General features: G+C 48.4%; 1 protein-coding gene across 8 annotated transcripts in view; it reads left to right on the top strand.

Moving 5' to 3' along the window:
* Positions 1 to 13,779, top strand: part of MOCS1 (molybdenum cofactor synthesis 1) — a 35,978-nt gene that overhangs the window by 4,503 nt on the left and 17,696 nt on the right. For all 8 annotated transcript variants that reach the window (XM_027127156.1, XM_027127154.1, XM_027127155.1 and 5 more), the window contains 2 exons: positions 2,972 to 3,098; positions 4,507 to 4,674. In XM_027127156.1, coding sequence (XP_026982957.1) covers positions 2,972 to 3,098; positions 4,507 to 4,674 — 295 coding nt within the window. The remainder of the gene's footprint in view (positions 1 to 2,971; positions 3,099 to 4,506; positions 4,675 to 13,779) is intronic.

The raw sequence follows: 13,779 nt of genomic DNA, 5'->3' as shown, positions 1-13,779 counted from the left end.
GGGGAGGGGGAGGGGAGGGGAGGGGAGGGAGCGTTTAGGAGGCTGCGTCAGGTGTTGGTGTGTGTGTTTAGGAGGCTGCGTCAGCTACTGGGTGTACAGAGTCTGAACGAATCTAGATAAGGTTACTCCAGGTCTCAAAAGTGAAATCTGGCCTCCCCTCCCGTGGGGGCCTAATTCCATTCTGGGTTGCCCCATTCCTCGGCTCCCTCTCTGCTTTCTGCTGAGTCATGCTCCTGGGTCCTCTCACTTGCTCCCTATTACCGGCTTTAGTTTCGCTCCTCCCTCACCCAGCCACCTCTCCCAGGATGTGAAGATTAGGGTGAGGAGGGCATCTTGGCAAGTGAGGAGGTGAGGTCTGGGGGGACTAACAAATCACTGAATTGTGAGTAGCTGCTGATTCCCAGGTGTCTGAGCTCCTGGACTGTGGTGGCCAATGGGGATGGGACTGTTTTTTTTTTTTTTTTTTTTTTTGGGGTACGGGGGCCTCTCACTGTTGTGGCCTCTCCCATTGCGGAGCACAGGCTCCGGACGCGCAGGCTCAGCGGCCATGGCTCACGGGCCCAGCCGCTCCGCGGCATGTGGGGTCTTCCCGGACCGGGGCACGAACCCGTGTCCCCTGCATCAGCAGGCGGACTCTCAACCACTGTGCCACCAGGGAAGCCCTCTTTTTTTTAAAAAAAATAAATTTATTTTTTTGTCTGCGTTGGGTCTTCGTTGCTGTGCGTGGGCTTTCTCTAGTTGCGGCAAGCTGGGGCTACTCTTCACTGCAGTGCGTGGGGTTCTCATTGCCGTGGCTTCTCTCACGGGCTCTAGGCGCATGGGCTTCAGTAGTTGTGGCACACGGGCTTAGTTGCTCCGCGGCATGTGGGATCTTCGAGGACCAGGGCTCGAACCCGTGACCCCTGCATTGGCAGGCGATTTCTTAACCACTGCGCCACCAGGGAAGTCCCGGGATGGGACACGTGATTCTGAAGTGTCCCTGCCCCACCCCCAAGGGTACTGGTGGAAAGGCAGTGGGGTGAGTAGGGAAGGAGGAACACTGTTGTTATTATTTCAGACTGCAGTTCAGAGAAATGACGGCTACTTTCTCGTCATGGGGCTGTGAGCAGGGTTTCTTAGAGGATGTGGGAAACCGGTCTTGGGGCGGGCAGAGCGAGGTCGGTTTTATGGACCCAGGAAAATCATGAAGCACCCCCTTCTACCTCTCGTATCCCTTCTACTTCCTGAGTCAGTCAGTGGCCCTTGACTACACATTAGAATCACCTGGAGAGGTGAAAAACACAGCATCTGGAGACTGAATTCAGCTGGTCTCCAGTAGAACTTTTTTCTTCAACTCCCCAGATGGTTCTAACATGTAGCCAGGGCTGAGGAGGTCTCTGAAGTAAATGTTTCTTCCTGGACCTCAGGAGGGCTGGAGGCCTGCTTTCTTAGGTTACAAGATCATGAGAATCCTGGGTGTTTCCCTACCAGTGTCCTGACTACCCCCTCCTTTACAGCAAGACAACCTTAGCCCACAACTGTGTTCTTATTTAACAGCTGGGAGAGCAGGCCTGGAGGAGTTAGAGAACTTTCCCAGTGTGTCCCCAAGACCTCACGGATGACCACCACAGTCATAATTTCTCTGTTCTAAAGAAATGACTTCTCCCCGCCCTATGTACCATCCCGTGTACCTTCTTGGACACACCTTATGCAACTAGGGGAAGGAATTTAGAACTTGGAATCAGAAGACCTGGATTTGAATCCTGGTTCTGCCACGGGTGTTCTTGGACCCCATTCAAGAGTTGGTTATAATAATCCCTTTAGGTGTGGGGATGGAACAGAGAACATTCTTTGGAAACCTTAAGATGCCTTGCAAACTGTTAACCTCTGTGGAGCAGTTATCTATCTCATCAGCATGTCATGACCCAGGGCTGTGTTCTAAATGGGGGGATGGGGGAGGGGAGAGAGAACAAACTAGTTCAGATTTAGGAAAGGGTGAGGTTGGCTGCCTCCTTTCTCTCCCCAGGATGAGTTTGGGCCTTGCGGGGAGCCTCGGGCCATCTCCTCCCCTTATACCCCAAACAGTGCGTTCTTAATCCTTTCTTCTGGCCACGGGTGGGTGAAGGATAAGGACTAAAGCAATCTGGGCACGGGGTTAGTGTGGTGGCCATCCTGGCACCTCCATTCTCCCTTCCTGGAGGCTGGTGGCCTCATTCCCTCTGTGGGTCCCCCTAGTGTGCTGTCTTCCCCCCAAGGCCTTCTGTGGGAGGGGAGCCTTCCCCATGGGTTTACCCTCCCCAGCTGGGCGTGGCCCCCGGCTGCTCCTGGGGGTGTGGCCTGTTGGGTCCTCCTGGGTGTTGAGGAGGCCCCAGAGAGCCCCCCATCCGCAAGGGGGAGGCAGCTTGTGTGACACCCCCTCCCTCACAGTGAGTGACTTTGTTTCGAGCTCAAGGTAAGGAATGAGAGGCCTGGGTTGGACAAGTGGCTTCCGTGTCCCAGGCCACCTTCCCTCTCAGCTACCTGCTGTCTCCCTCCTCCTTTCTGGACCTGCTTGTCTGGTGGCGTGGTTGCCAGGTGCCAAACGGCACCTGCCCTCCCAGTGACCCATCCAAGAGATGCTAGAGGTGGCTGTTCCCGGATAGGCTTCCTTCGAGGGAGGGGCAGCAGGGAGGAGGTGGGGCCCGGCTGGGGCTTAGTGCCCTTCCCTGTGCCTTGCTGCCCGGCCGGTAGGCAGCTGCACCCCTGCAGGGGTCCTCCACCCTGGGGCTGAGTGGGGGACCTTGGAGGGGCACGTCCTTCCCTCCAAGCCTGTTTCCAAACCTGTGAATAAGAGGAGAATACCAGACCCCCAGGACTGCGGAGCCCATGTGGATGGAAAGGCTAGCAGTGTGCGCGGGTGTCAGAGAGGAGGGAGGGGATGGTCGAGGGGAGAGGGCTTGCTCTCCCCAGGTGGGCGCCCCTCGCACCTCTCCCCCAGCCCCTGTTGTCGCAGGTGCCGTCCGGACGGAGGCGGTTCCTGAGGGAGCACGCGGCCCCCTTCTCTGCCTTCCTCACCGACAGCTTCGGCCGGCGCCACAGCTACCTGCGGATCTCCCTCACTGAGAAGTGCAACCTCAGATGTGAGTCGCCCTCCTGGGCTCCTGTCCCTCTGCTGCAGTAGCCCCTAAATCACCCCGTGTCTGGGAATCCTTCTCAATCCTCCCCATTCCTTTTTCTAGAAAACTCCACCTGCCCTTCTTCCTTGCTTGCCAGGTGGGGTTCATGGGCAAGGTAGGGGTCAAGGGTGAGTTTTATGATCCTGGAAGCTGGGTTCTACTTGGGATTAGGTTGGAGAACAGAATTGCTGTTGGGTTTAGGATTGAGGTTGGCCTGGGATCTCCCACTTTTCGGGGCTCTTTCCCCTCCCTCCTGTTTCCTTGCGGTCCCCACGGTTCAGGACGTGGCATGGGGACTGCTGGACGGTGTAAACAAGTGAGATAGGCAGCAGTGCCAGCTATAAAGACACCCCAACCCCAGTCCCGTGAGACGAGTTGTCTGGGGCCAGGCTAGTACACAGAGTCCTTGTTTCATAACCCCACGCGGAGTGCTCTGGGCCAGATCCACCGCTGGAGGGGCTTCCGAAGTTGTTTGTCCATCTGTCCTGCCTTCCTTCCCTCCCTCCTTCTCTTCTTCCTTCCTTTCTCTCACTGTAGCTCACAATAAGAAATACATTTACTTCGTGGCCCAGTAAATACGTGCATGTGTAGTAAATGTTTAACCAAACAATACCCATTACGTGCAGTACTGATGTTCTGATGTTGTTACCTAATCTGCTCCATCTTAAAAGACCAATTCTGGACCTTTCACTGATTTGACTGAATGACCCCCTAGCGGATCCTGACCACTGGTACTGATTAAACCCGTACCATGGGAACTGATGGGAGGAGGTGGTGCCCCCTCACTGGCCAGGGCTCGCCTCATTTATCCCCTTCTGCTACCTCGCCCTGAACAGGTGGTACCTCAGTTTTCCAACCTGTGAAATGGGACTGATGGTCGCCTGTAGGAGACAAACTGGGTGTGAGAACATGTGTAGCCACAGAGGAGAGCAGCTTTGCCCAGGCCAGGGAGCACCTCCCAACCCCCTTCACCTTAGGACACATAGAGAAGGGTCCCTGTTTGTCAAAACCAGATGAAATGAAGGAGATGAACGATGGCAGAAGGAATGGGCCCAGGGCCCTGGCCTTTCATGTCTCGGCCTGCCCTACCTCCAGCCAGGCTGAGCTGTCAGCCTCATTTATCATCTTTAAGCCCTGAGGGACAGCAAGGCCAGTTGGGGAAGGGGTGTTAAATTTTGTAGGTGAGAGTGGTGAGCCTCAAAGAGAATCTGGCCTAGGGCTTGTGCCTCCTCAGACTTGGCCGGGTCTTTCCTCATGGCTGGGGTGGGGTTCAGGAGACACTTGTGGCCTGGTGGGGGAGTTGGGGACTGGTGACATCGCAGCCTGACCGCTGCAGTCACTTCCTTCCTCCACGTCCCCTCCCTCCCCTCAGGTCAATACTGCATGCCCGAGGAGGGTGTCCCTCTGACCCCCAAGGCGGACCTGCTGACCACAGAGGAGATCCTAACCCTGGCCCGCCTCTTTGTGAAAGAAGGTGTAGACAAGATCCGACTCACGGGCGGGGAGCCGCTCATTCGGCCGGACGTGGTGGACATCGTGGGTGAGTTGACAGAAGTCGTCACCACCTCTCCCAGCTGTGCCTCCTCTAGCTGGGCTCCAATATTAATATCAGAAGCTAACAGTCCTTTTGGGCATTATGCTCACAGAGTCCTACGCCTTCTGAGACAGGTACCATTCCTATTCCCAGTTTGTAAAGAATTGAGGCACAAAGAAGTTCAGTAACTGGCCCACGGTCACAAAGCTGGTAAGCGCCAGAGCCCAGTGGTTTGATGTCAAATTTAGACTAAAGTCCTCACCAGGGCTTGGAGGCCCGCGTGATCCGGTTCCCGTCAACCGCAGAGACCTCTCTGCTGCCGCTTGGCCTCCGTCCTCCCCTGCATTCATGCTGCCGGGCCTTTGCACACGCTGTTCCCTTTGCCAGGAGCACAGGGCTCCCTGCCTGCCTCATTCAGGGGTCTGCTCCCGTGTCGTCTCCTTGGGGAGACCTCCTTGGCTGCTCTGTCTAAATTCCCCCTCACATACCCCAGCTGCTCTGTCTCCCAGGAGTTGGCAGGGTACAGACCATGGACCAAAACCAGGCCACCACCTGTGTGTGTGTGGCCTGCAAGCTAAGAATAGTTTCTATATTTTTAAATGATTGAAAAAGAAAATCAAAAGAATAGCATTTGTGGCACTTGAAAATTATATGAAATTTAAAATTCACTGTCCATTAATAAAGTTTTATTGGCACATAGCCACACCTACTCATTTACATATCTCCCCTGTTGCAGAGCTAAGTTGCCACAAAGACCATATGGCCAGCAAAGCCAAAAGTGTTTACTGTCTGGCCTTTTAACAGAAAAAGTGTGGCAATCCTACTCTATCACGTGGTGTTATTTGTTTGGTTTTTGTCTGTCTCCTCATTTACTAGCATGAAAGCTCTCATGGAGCTGGGCAGGTTCTATTCACAGCTGTGTTTCGAGCACCTAGGGAAGAGCCTACACACAGTTGGGGCTCACTGGTGTTTGCTGGATGAGTGAAGGTGGTTCAAATATATGATCTCTGAAGGATGACGTGTCCACGTGTGAATCTCAGCTGCACCTCATACTAGTAGTATATCTTTTTTTTTTTTGCGGTACGCGGGCCTCTCACTGTTGTGGCCTCTCCCGTTGCGGAGCACAGGCTCCGGACGCGCAGGTTCAGCGGCCATGGCTCACGGGCCCAGCCGCTCCGCGGCACGTGGGATCTTCCGGGACTGGGGCACGAACCCGTGTCCCCTGCATCGGCAGGCAGACTCTCAACCACTGCACCTCCAGGGAAGCCCTAGTAGTATATCTTGAGCAACTTTTAAAGTCCGTCCTAAGCCTTCAGACAGGGTAACCTACCTTATAGGGTGGACCTTGGGAGGAAATGAGAAGGAAATGCCCAGCTAGTGGCGAGTGCTGTGTATGGCCCAGCAGAGCCTCTTGCCATAGGCTGGTTCTAAGCCCCGAGGTCAGGCAGAGACCATGAGCATTTAATTGTGAAAGATGGAATCCGAGGAAAATAAGTTTCCATGTTCTTGACTGCTGAGGCCCCGGCTCCAGCTGCTCGGGGTGGGATCTCCCAGCCCCCAGCTCTCTGCCTCACTTGCTGGTTCAGTAAACGTTCTCTGGAACGCCTTCTTACGTGCCCGGCACTGTGCTGGCGTCAGAGGGGAGTGAGCTGCAGGCCCAGCCTTCAGGGACCCCCAGCCCATTGGCGGAAGCAGCCCCTGGAGCCTGCCGCCATCTGGTGAGGAGCCCAGGTGCTGTGGGAGCCCCGAGGAGGGGCCCAGGGACCCCTGCAAGCTCTTTCCTCCCTCTTTCCCTGTGGCCAGCTCCCTCCCACCCCCACCGATCGCTTGATCTGGAATCCTGCCATCATTCCTAGGCTACACATGCTGGCCCAGGGGAGTTGACCTGACCCCCTGTTCAGGCAGCTCCTCAGAGCCTGAAAAGCAGCCTGGGTTCCAGGAAAGGGCCAAACCTGGCTGGCTGCCAGGCCCCAGCCCCCTCGGTCAGGGCACTTCATCTGCCCTCTGTCCAGGGCCTGTGGGCGAGCCTGTGATCACTGCTGGTCAGAGGGGGGTGACTGAGTGCAGATGGGAGGATGCAGAATCTCCACGGAAGCCACCACCTTGCTTAGTAGGAGGCCAGGGAGCCAGGAGAGGCGGCAGCCCTGTTCCCGCTCTGGGCTCTTCCACCCCCTGGCCGGGTGAACTTGTGCAGGTTCCTGCCCCACCCTGGGCCTCAGTGTCCTAATCTATGCGCTGGTCACCTCCCAGCCTTTCCTGCTCTGATGGCCCTGGGTTGTTGGTCCTGGCTGATAGCGTGAGGCTGGCAAGGGTTTATCACCACATAGATGCTGGTTAGGACAGGGACCAGCCGCAGTGACTGACTTTGGAGGGTTTATCTCTTGCTTTAAGGGCGTGCACTGATGGGGCAGGGGTGGGGTGGGGGGAACTCTACCCCTCCCCAAGCCCTCCCCCAGTGCTCCAAGACAAAGGGCAGTTGATGTGTTTGCTAACACTTTGACATCTCCCAGCCTAGCTCCTTTGATCCTCCCCAGGGGTACTTCTTCAGAGCAAAATCACCCTGAAGGGCAGGGCAGGTGGGGCTATTAGGGAAGAAGGGCTGGGGTAAGTGGAGGGGCATGTTCTTAAGCACTTGCCCCGCCCTCCCAGCTGAGAGCTTCGAGGGACCCCACCCCGGGGGCGCAGAGTGAAGGGGCTGCTGGTTTCACCAAGCAGGCTGTCCTGGTCACTCGGGGTCCCTGCCTGAGGCTGTCAGCCCCGGGACTGGTGTTGTCGATCTCCACCTGAGAAGACAGCTCAGCTCTCCGTCAGCCGTCTGTGATCCCCTCCACCAACCCCAAGACGCTCCGGCACTCCTCCATCCCGGCTTGTGTATGAACAAGTTCCTCTCCTCCCTCCTTTTCTTGGGTGTAAGGCAGTGCTGTCCAATAACAACTTTCTGGGGTGATGGAAATGTTCTCTATCTGTGTTGTCTGATAAGGTAGCCAGCCTTGGGCTTCACAAGCGGCTGTTGTGACTGAGGAACTGAATTTGGAACTTTATTTTCATTGATGTAAATGCCCACGTGTAGTTAGCGGCTGCCACGTTGGATGGTGAAGGTTTGAGATTTTCCAAAAGAAATTAAAAGAGGGGAACTATAGGCACACTTACTTTATGGTGCTTTGCTTTACCGCCCTTTACAGATACTGCGTTTTTTTTTTAACAAATTGAAGGTTTGTGGCAACCCTGCATCGAGCAAGTCTATCGGTGCCGTTTATCCAACAGCATTTGCTCACTTTGTATCTCTGTGTCACAGTTTGGTAATTCTCACAATATTTCCAACACTTTCATTATTTTTGTTATGGTGATCTGTGATCAGTTATCTTTGTTACTACTGCAACTCCCTGAAGGCTTAATAGTAGTAATTTTTAGCAATGAAGTATTTTTTAATAAAAGTATGTACTTTTTTTTAGACTAATGCTATTGCACACTTAATAGACTCAAGGATAGTGTAGACATAACTCTTACATGCACTGGGAAACCAGGAAAACCCATGTGACTTGCTTTATTGTGATATGTGCTTTATTGCAGTGGTCTGGAACCAAACCCACAATATCCCCAAGGTATGCCTGTAAACATACAAGTATCAATACTGTGATAGTGTTGGCAGTGTTTGCAGAGGAAGGATTTGGGGTTCTAATTTCAAGGCTGACTTCCGCTGTCAGATGACAGCTTAGTTGGAGAATCACTCAGTCCTGCAGGCTTTCCCTGTTTTGTCCTCCCTTCCTTTCGTCCGTTATGTTGAAGAAATGAATGATGGAGCATCCAGGTCTCACAGCTTAGAGCCCATAAGAGGCCTAATGCAATGGAGAGCAGCCATTGAAGGCTTTGAAATGGCGTGAAGTTTTTTGTTTCCTTTTATTTTTGATGGACTCTAGTTACCTAGAATTAGATTAAATCATAATCCTGGGTTTGTGACATAATCTCATTATTGATCCGTGCATGGCCTTTTTTACTTTATTCATACAAATTTATTTACATGTTTTAATAATGTTATGAATTCCTAAGGAAACCCACTACCTCATTAATTTTTTTGGAAGAATCAAACCCTGGCAAGAATCTTTAACCACCTCTGTGGACTTCCCTACCCTGTACTTCCTCCCTCCCAAGGAAACACTCCTCAACGTGGTGTTTATCATTCCCTTGCTTTTTAAAACTGAGATGGTGTTTTTGAACTTTATAAGAATCGTGCTGTGTGCAGTCTTTCAGGAATCACTCTTTTGACGCAACTGAAATGAACATATGTCATCCAGAGCTGCAGTTCATTTTCTCTGCGACCTCCTGTTCCATGAAATGAATACACCACACTTCCTGTTAGTGAACATTTGGGTTGTTTCCAGTTTATTGATATTATAAACAGTGCTGCTTTAAATACGTGTATTCTCATTCATGTGTCTCGGTATACAATTTCTCTAGGAGTGGAGTTTGCTGGGTTACTGAATATGTGAATGTTTAATCTTGGCGAACCATCCGGCATTGTCTTCCAGGGGCTGTGCTACTTTACACTGTCCCCAGCAGTACCTAAGGATCCCCTGGATCCTCCCCGACATTCAGTATTATCATTCTGGACCTTTGCCAGTGGACTGGGTATAAAATGCTATTTTATTGTGGTCTTGACTTGTGCTTCTTTGTTTAGAATGAGGTCAGTCATCTTGTCACCTATTAGCCGTGTATATTTATTTTTCTCTTCAATGCCAAATCGTATCACGTGCCTGTTTTTCTATTTGGTTATTTATGCTTTCATATTGGTTTGTTCCAAGTTCTTGATGTATGTTGCAAACGTCTTCTTCCAATTTGAAAAGCAAGCCATACTTTATGTAACAATTCTTTTGACAGTGGTAGTTCTTGAATTTGTCAGTTCTGTCTTTTATGGTTAGTGCTTTTTGTACTTATTAATGAAACACCTCACCCAAGGTCAGAACAACTACCTATGTTTCTACTAGAATATTTAAAGTTTTGCTTTTTGCTTTTAAGTCTTTAATCTGTGGATAATTTCAGGGACTCCAGTTTCATTTTTTTCCATGTGAATGGTCATTTTTTCTAGTTCCTTTTACTAAATAGTTCCCACTTCCTCCATAAATCTACCATGTGTGCATTGGTCTGTTTTGGGTTCTGTTCTATTCAGTTTGTCTATCTCTGTGTCAATATCATACAGTCTTAATCTCCGTAGCTTCATAATAAGTCCATTATCTGATAAGGCAAGTCCTTTTTATTCTTCAGCAGTGCTTTAGCTATTCTAAGCTTTGTCCATCCATGGAAATTTTAGAATCTGCCTACCAAGTTCCCTGGAAAATTCTGTTGGGAGGTTTTTTCCTTTTTTTTATTGTGTTAAAATACACATAAAATTTACCAACTTATTTAAATGTACAGCTCATTGGTATTAAGTATTCACATTCACATTTTGCAGCCATCACCACCATCTATTTCCAGTCTCCTGTAAATCTGAAAATCTATACCCATCAAATAATGACTCCCATTCTCCTCTTCCCCAGCCCCTGGCAACCACCATTATACTTTCTAGCTTTATGATTTTGGCTACTGTAAGAACCTCGTATAAGCGGAATCACGCAGTATTTGTCTTTTTGTGATTGGCTTATTTCACTTAGCATAATGTCCTCGAGGTTCATTCATGCTGTGGCATATTGAGGAATTTCTTTTAAAGGCTGAATTATATTCCGCTGTATGAATACACTACATTTTGGTAATTCATTCATTGGTCAACTTGGGTTGCTTCCATGTTTTAGCTATTGTGAATAATGCTGCTATGATCATGGATGTACAAATATTTCTTTGAGACCCTGCTTTCAATTCTTTTGGGTTTATACGCAGAAATGGAATTGCTGGATCATGTGGTAATTCTGGGTTTTCTGAGGAACTTCAATACTGTTTTCCACAGGGGCTATACCATTTCGCATTCTTATCAACAGTGCAGAAGGGTTCCAGTTTCTCCACATCCTCACCAACACTTGTTGTTTTCTGGGTTTTTTTTTTTTTTTTTATAGTAGCCATCCTAGTAAGTGTGAGGTAGTATTGCATTGTAGTTTTGATTTGTATTTCCGTAGTGGTTGAGCATCTTGTCATGTGTTTATTGGCCATTAATATATCTTCTTTGGAAAAATGTCTCTTTGAGTCTTTTGCCCATTTTTGAATTGGGTTGTTTTTGTTGTTGAATTTTAGGAGTTCCCTGTTATTCTAGATATTAATCCCTTAACAGGTATATGATTTTCAGATATCTCCCCCATTCTGTAGGTTGCCTTTCTGCTCTGTGGATAGTGTCTTTTATGTACAATTTTTTTTAATTTTCATGAAGTCCAGTTTGTGTTTTCTTTTGTTGCCAGTGCCTCTGGGTCATTGGATTCAGCAGTGATTTCTTGGGTATGTTATGAAGCTTTATTCCTGTGATTTCTTCTCAGAGTTTTATTGTTTTACATTTAGGTCCAACTGCATTCTTTTGCATGTGAATATCCAGTTTTCCCAACACCATTTGTTGAAATGTCCTGTCCCCATTGAATGGTCTTGGCACCCTTGTCAAAAATCGTTTGACCATATATGTGAGGATTTACTTCTGGGCTCTGTTTTATTCCATTGGTCTTTATGTCTGTCTTTATGCCAATCCCACACATTTGATTACTGTAGCTTTGTAGGAAGGTTTGAAATTGAAATGTGAGACCTCCAGTGTTTTGTTCTTTTTCGAGATGATTTGGGGTCCCTTGAGATTCCATATGAGTTTTAGGATGGGTTTTTCTATTTATACAAAAGATATCATTGGGGTTTTGTTAAGGACTGCATTGAATCTGTAGATTGCTTTGGGTAGTATTGACATTTTAACAACATTAAGTCTTCTAATTCATGAACATGGGATGTGTTCCCATTTATTTATGTCTTTTTAAATTTATTTCAGCAGTGTTTTGTAGTTTTCATTGTACAAGGCTCTCACCTCTTTGGTTAAGTTAAATCCTAAGTATTTTATTCTTTCTGATGCTGTTGTAAATGGAATAGTTTCTGTAATTCCCTTTGTTCATTGTTTGTGTATCTGTTGGGATTTTATTGCATTGTATCAAGTTGGGGGAATTGACATCTTGTTTGTTCACATCCCCACCTTCCCACAGCCATTTCCCTCCTTTGCCCCGTTCTTTGCTCTAGGTAGTTGGCCCCTAGGGACTACATCACCCAGGGTCCCTTGCCTGTTGGGTTCCTGATGGGTTTGGCCAATGAGATCAGGTTTTTGTTTTGTTTTTTTCCCTGCTCCCTGCTCTATTTCTATGCTGGGTTTTTGACTGTAGCTAAGTTCCCTTCAGAGCTAAAACTCCTACAGGGCAGCCAGTCTTCCATGGTGCCTTAACTGGACTCCTAACTTAATTTCCTCCCCAGGTCCTTTTGGCCCTAGGCATGGTTATGGATCCCTAGTGTTTCTAGTCTGAGTGCTGTACTGTTCATTGTTGAGACCATTAAGTCTGCCCACACCTTTGTGAGTAGTCCTTTCATTAAATTCTTTATTTTAACCATCTGGGATGAATTCTGCTTTATGCTAGGATCCTCAGAGTTACAGTGTCATGTTTAAAATTATATTTTCTATTATTGTCGTGGTTGACATTCTTTTTTTTTTTGCGGTACGCGGGCCTCTCACTGTTGTGGCGTCTCCCATTGCAGAGCACAGGCTCCGGACACGCAGGCTCAGCGGCCATGGCTCATGGGCTCAGCTGCTCCGTGGCATGTGGGATCTTCCCAGACCAGGGCACGAACCCGTGTCCCCTGCGTCGGCAGGCGGGCTCTCAACCACTGCGCCACCAGGGAAGCCCATCATGGTTGATATTCTTATCACTCTCTTATCAATGCTATAATATGTCTGTTTAGGGTCTTTGGAGTTTTCTCCACTAGCAACCACATCATCTGCAACTAAAGACAATTTTTTCTCCTATCTTTAGGTCTTTAATTTCCTTTTCTTGTCCTATTGCAATATCTAGGATCTCAAGTACAATGTTGAATAGTAGTGGTAATAAAAGAATACTCCTAATGTTTCCCCATTTAGAATGATGTTTCTTTCTTTTTTTAATTTTTATTGGGGTATAGTTGCTTTACAATGTTGTGTTAGTTTTAGAATGATGTTTCTTAGAAGCTTTTTTTCACAATAACTTTTAGGTAATGAAGTTCCCTTACTAGTACTAAGTTTGTTTTTTAAATTATACACTTCCTTTTTTTTTTTTTGGTACGTGGGCCTCTCACTGTTGTGGCCTCTTCCGTTGCAGAGCACAGGCTCCGGACGTGTAGGCTCAGCGTCCATGGCTCACGGGCCCAGCCGCTCCGCGGCATGTGGGATCTTCCCGGACCGGGGCACGAACCCGTGTCCCTTGCATCGGCAGGTGGACTCTCAACCACTGCGCCACCAGGGGAAGCCCTAATTATACACTTTCTTAATGTGTGTTAGGATGATCTATGATTTTTCATTTTTACTCTGTTACTCTGAATGACATTGATAGCTTTTCTGACATTGTACCTGGAATACACTCAACCTAGGCATGGTCTGCTATGCTTTTGTCTACTGTTAGGTTCAGTTTATTAATATTTTGTGTAAGTTTTTGCATTTATATCCGTGAGTGAATTGGGTGTATGATTTTTCTTTTTCATGCCTGCCTTAACTGATTTGTGGTATTAAATTTCAAAGAATGAGTTAGGTAGTGTATCAGGCTGCTAAAACAGAATATCACAAATTGGGTAGCTTATGAACAGCAAATGATTTCTCACAGTTCTGGAGGCTGGAATTCAAGATAAGGGTGCCAACATGGTCAGGTGTGGGCTCTCTTCTGGGTCACAGACTTTTCATTGTATTCTATCTTCATAAGGCAGAAGATGCTGCAGAGATCTGTAGAATCTTTTTTATAAGAGCACTAATCCTTCCATCCTTATGACCTAATCACCTCCTAAGAGCTCCACCTTCCAACACCACCACATTGATGGTAATCACTTCTTTAAAAGTTTGGTAGAGCTCACGTGTAAATTGTCTGTGCCTGGTATTTTATTTGCAGGGAGATTTTTTTTTTTTTTTTTTTTTTTTTTTTGCGGTACAGGGGCCTC

This window comes from Aethalodelphis obliquidens, unplaced genomic scaffold (assembly GCF_003676395.1).
Source record: "Aethalodelphis obliquidens isolate GAN/ISIS:26980383/991018 unplaced genomic scaffold, ASM367639v1 scaffold31, whole genome shotgun sequence".
NCBI classification, from domain to species: Eukaryota; Metazoa; Chordata; class Mammalia; order Artiodactyla; family Delphinidae; genus Aethalodelphis; species Aethalodelphis obliquidens.
Note: the sequence above shows the minus strand (reverse complement) of the source record. Positions and strands in the feature narration are given on the sequence as shown.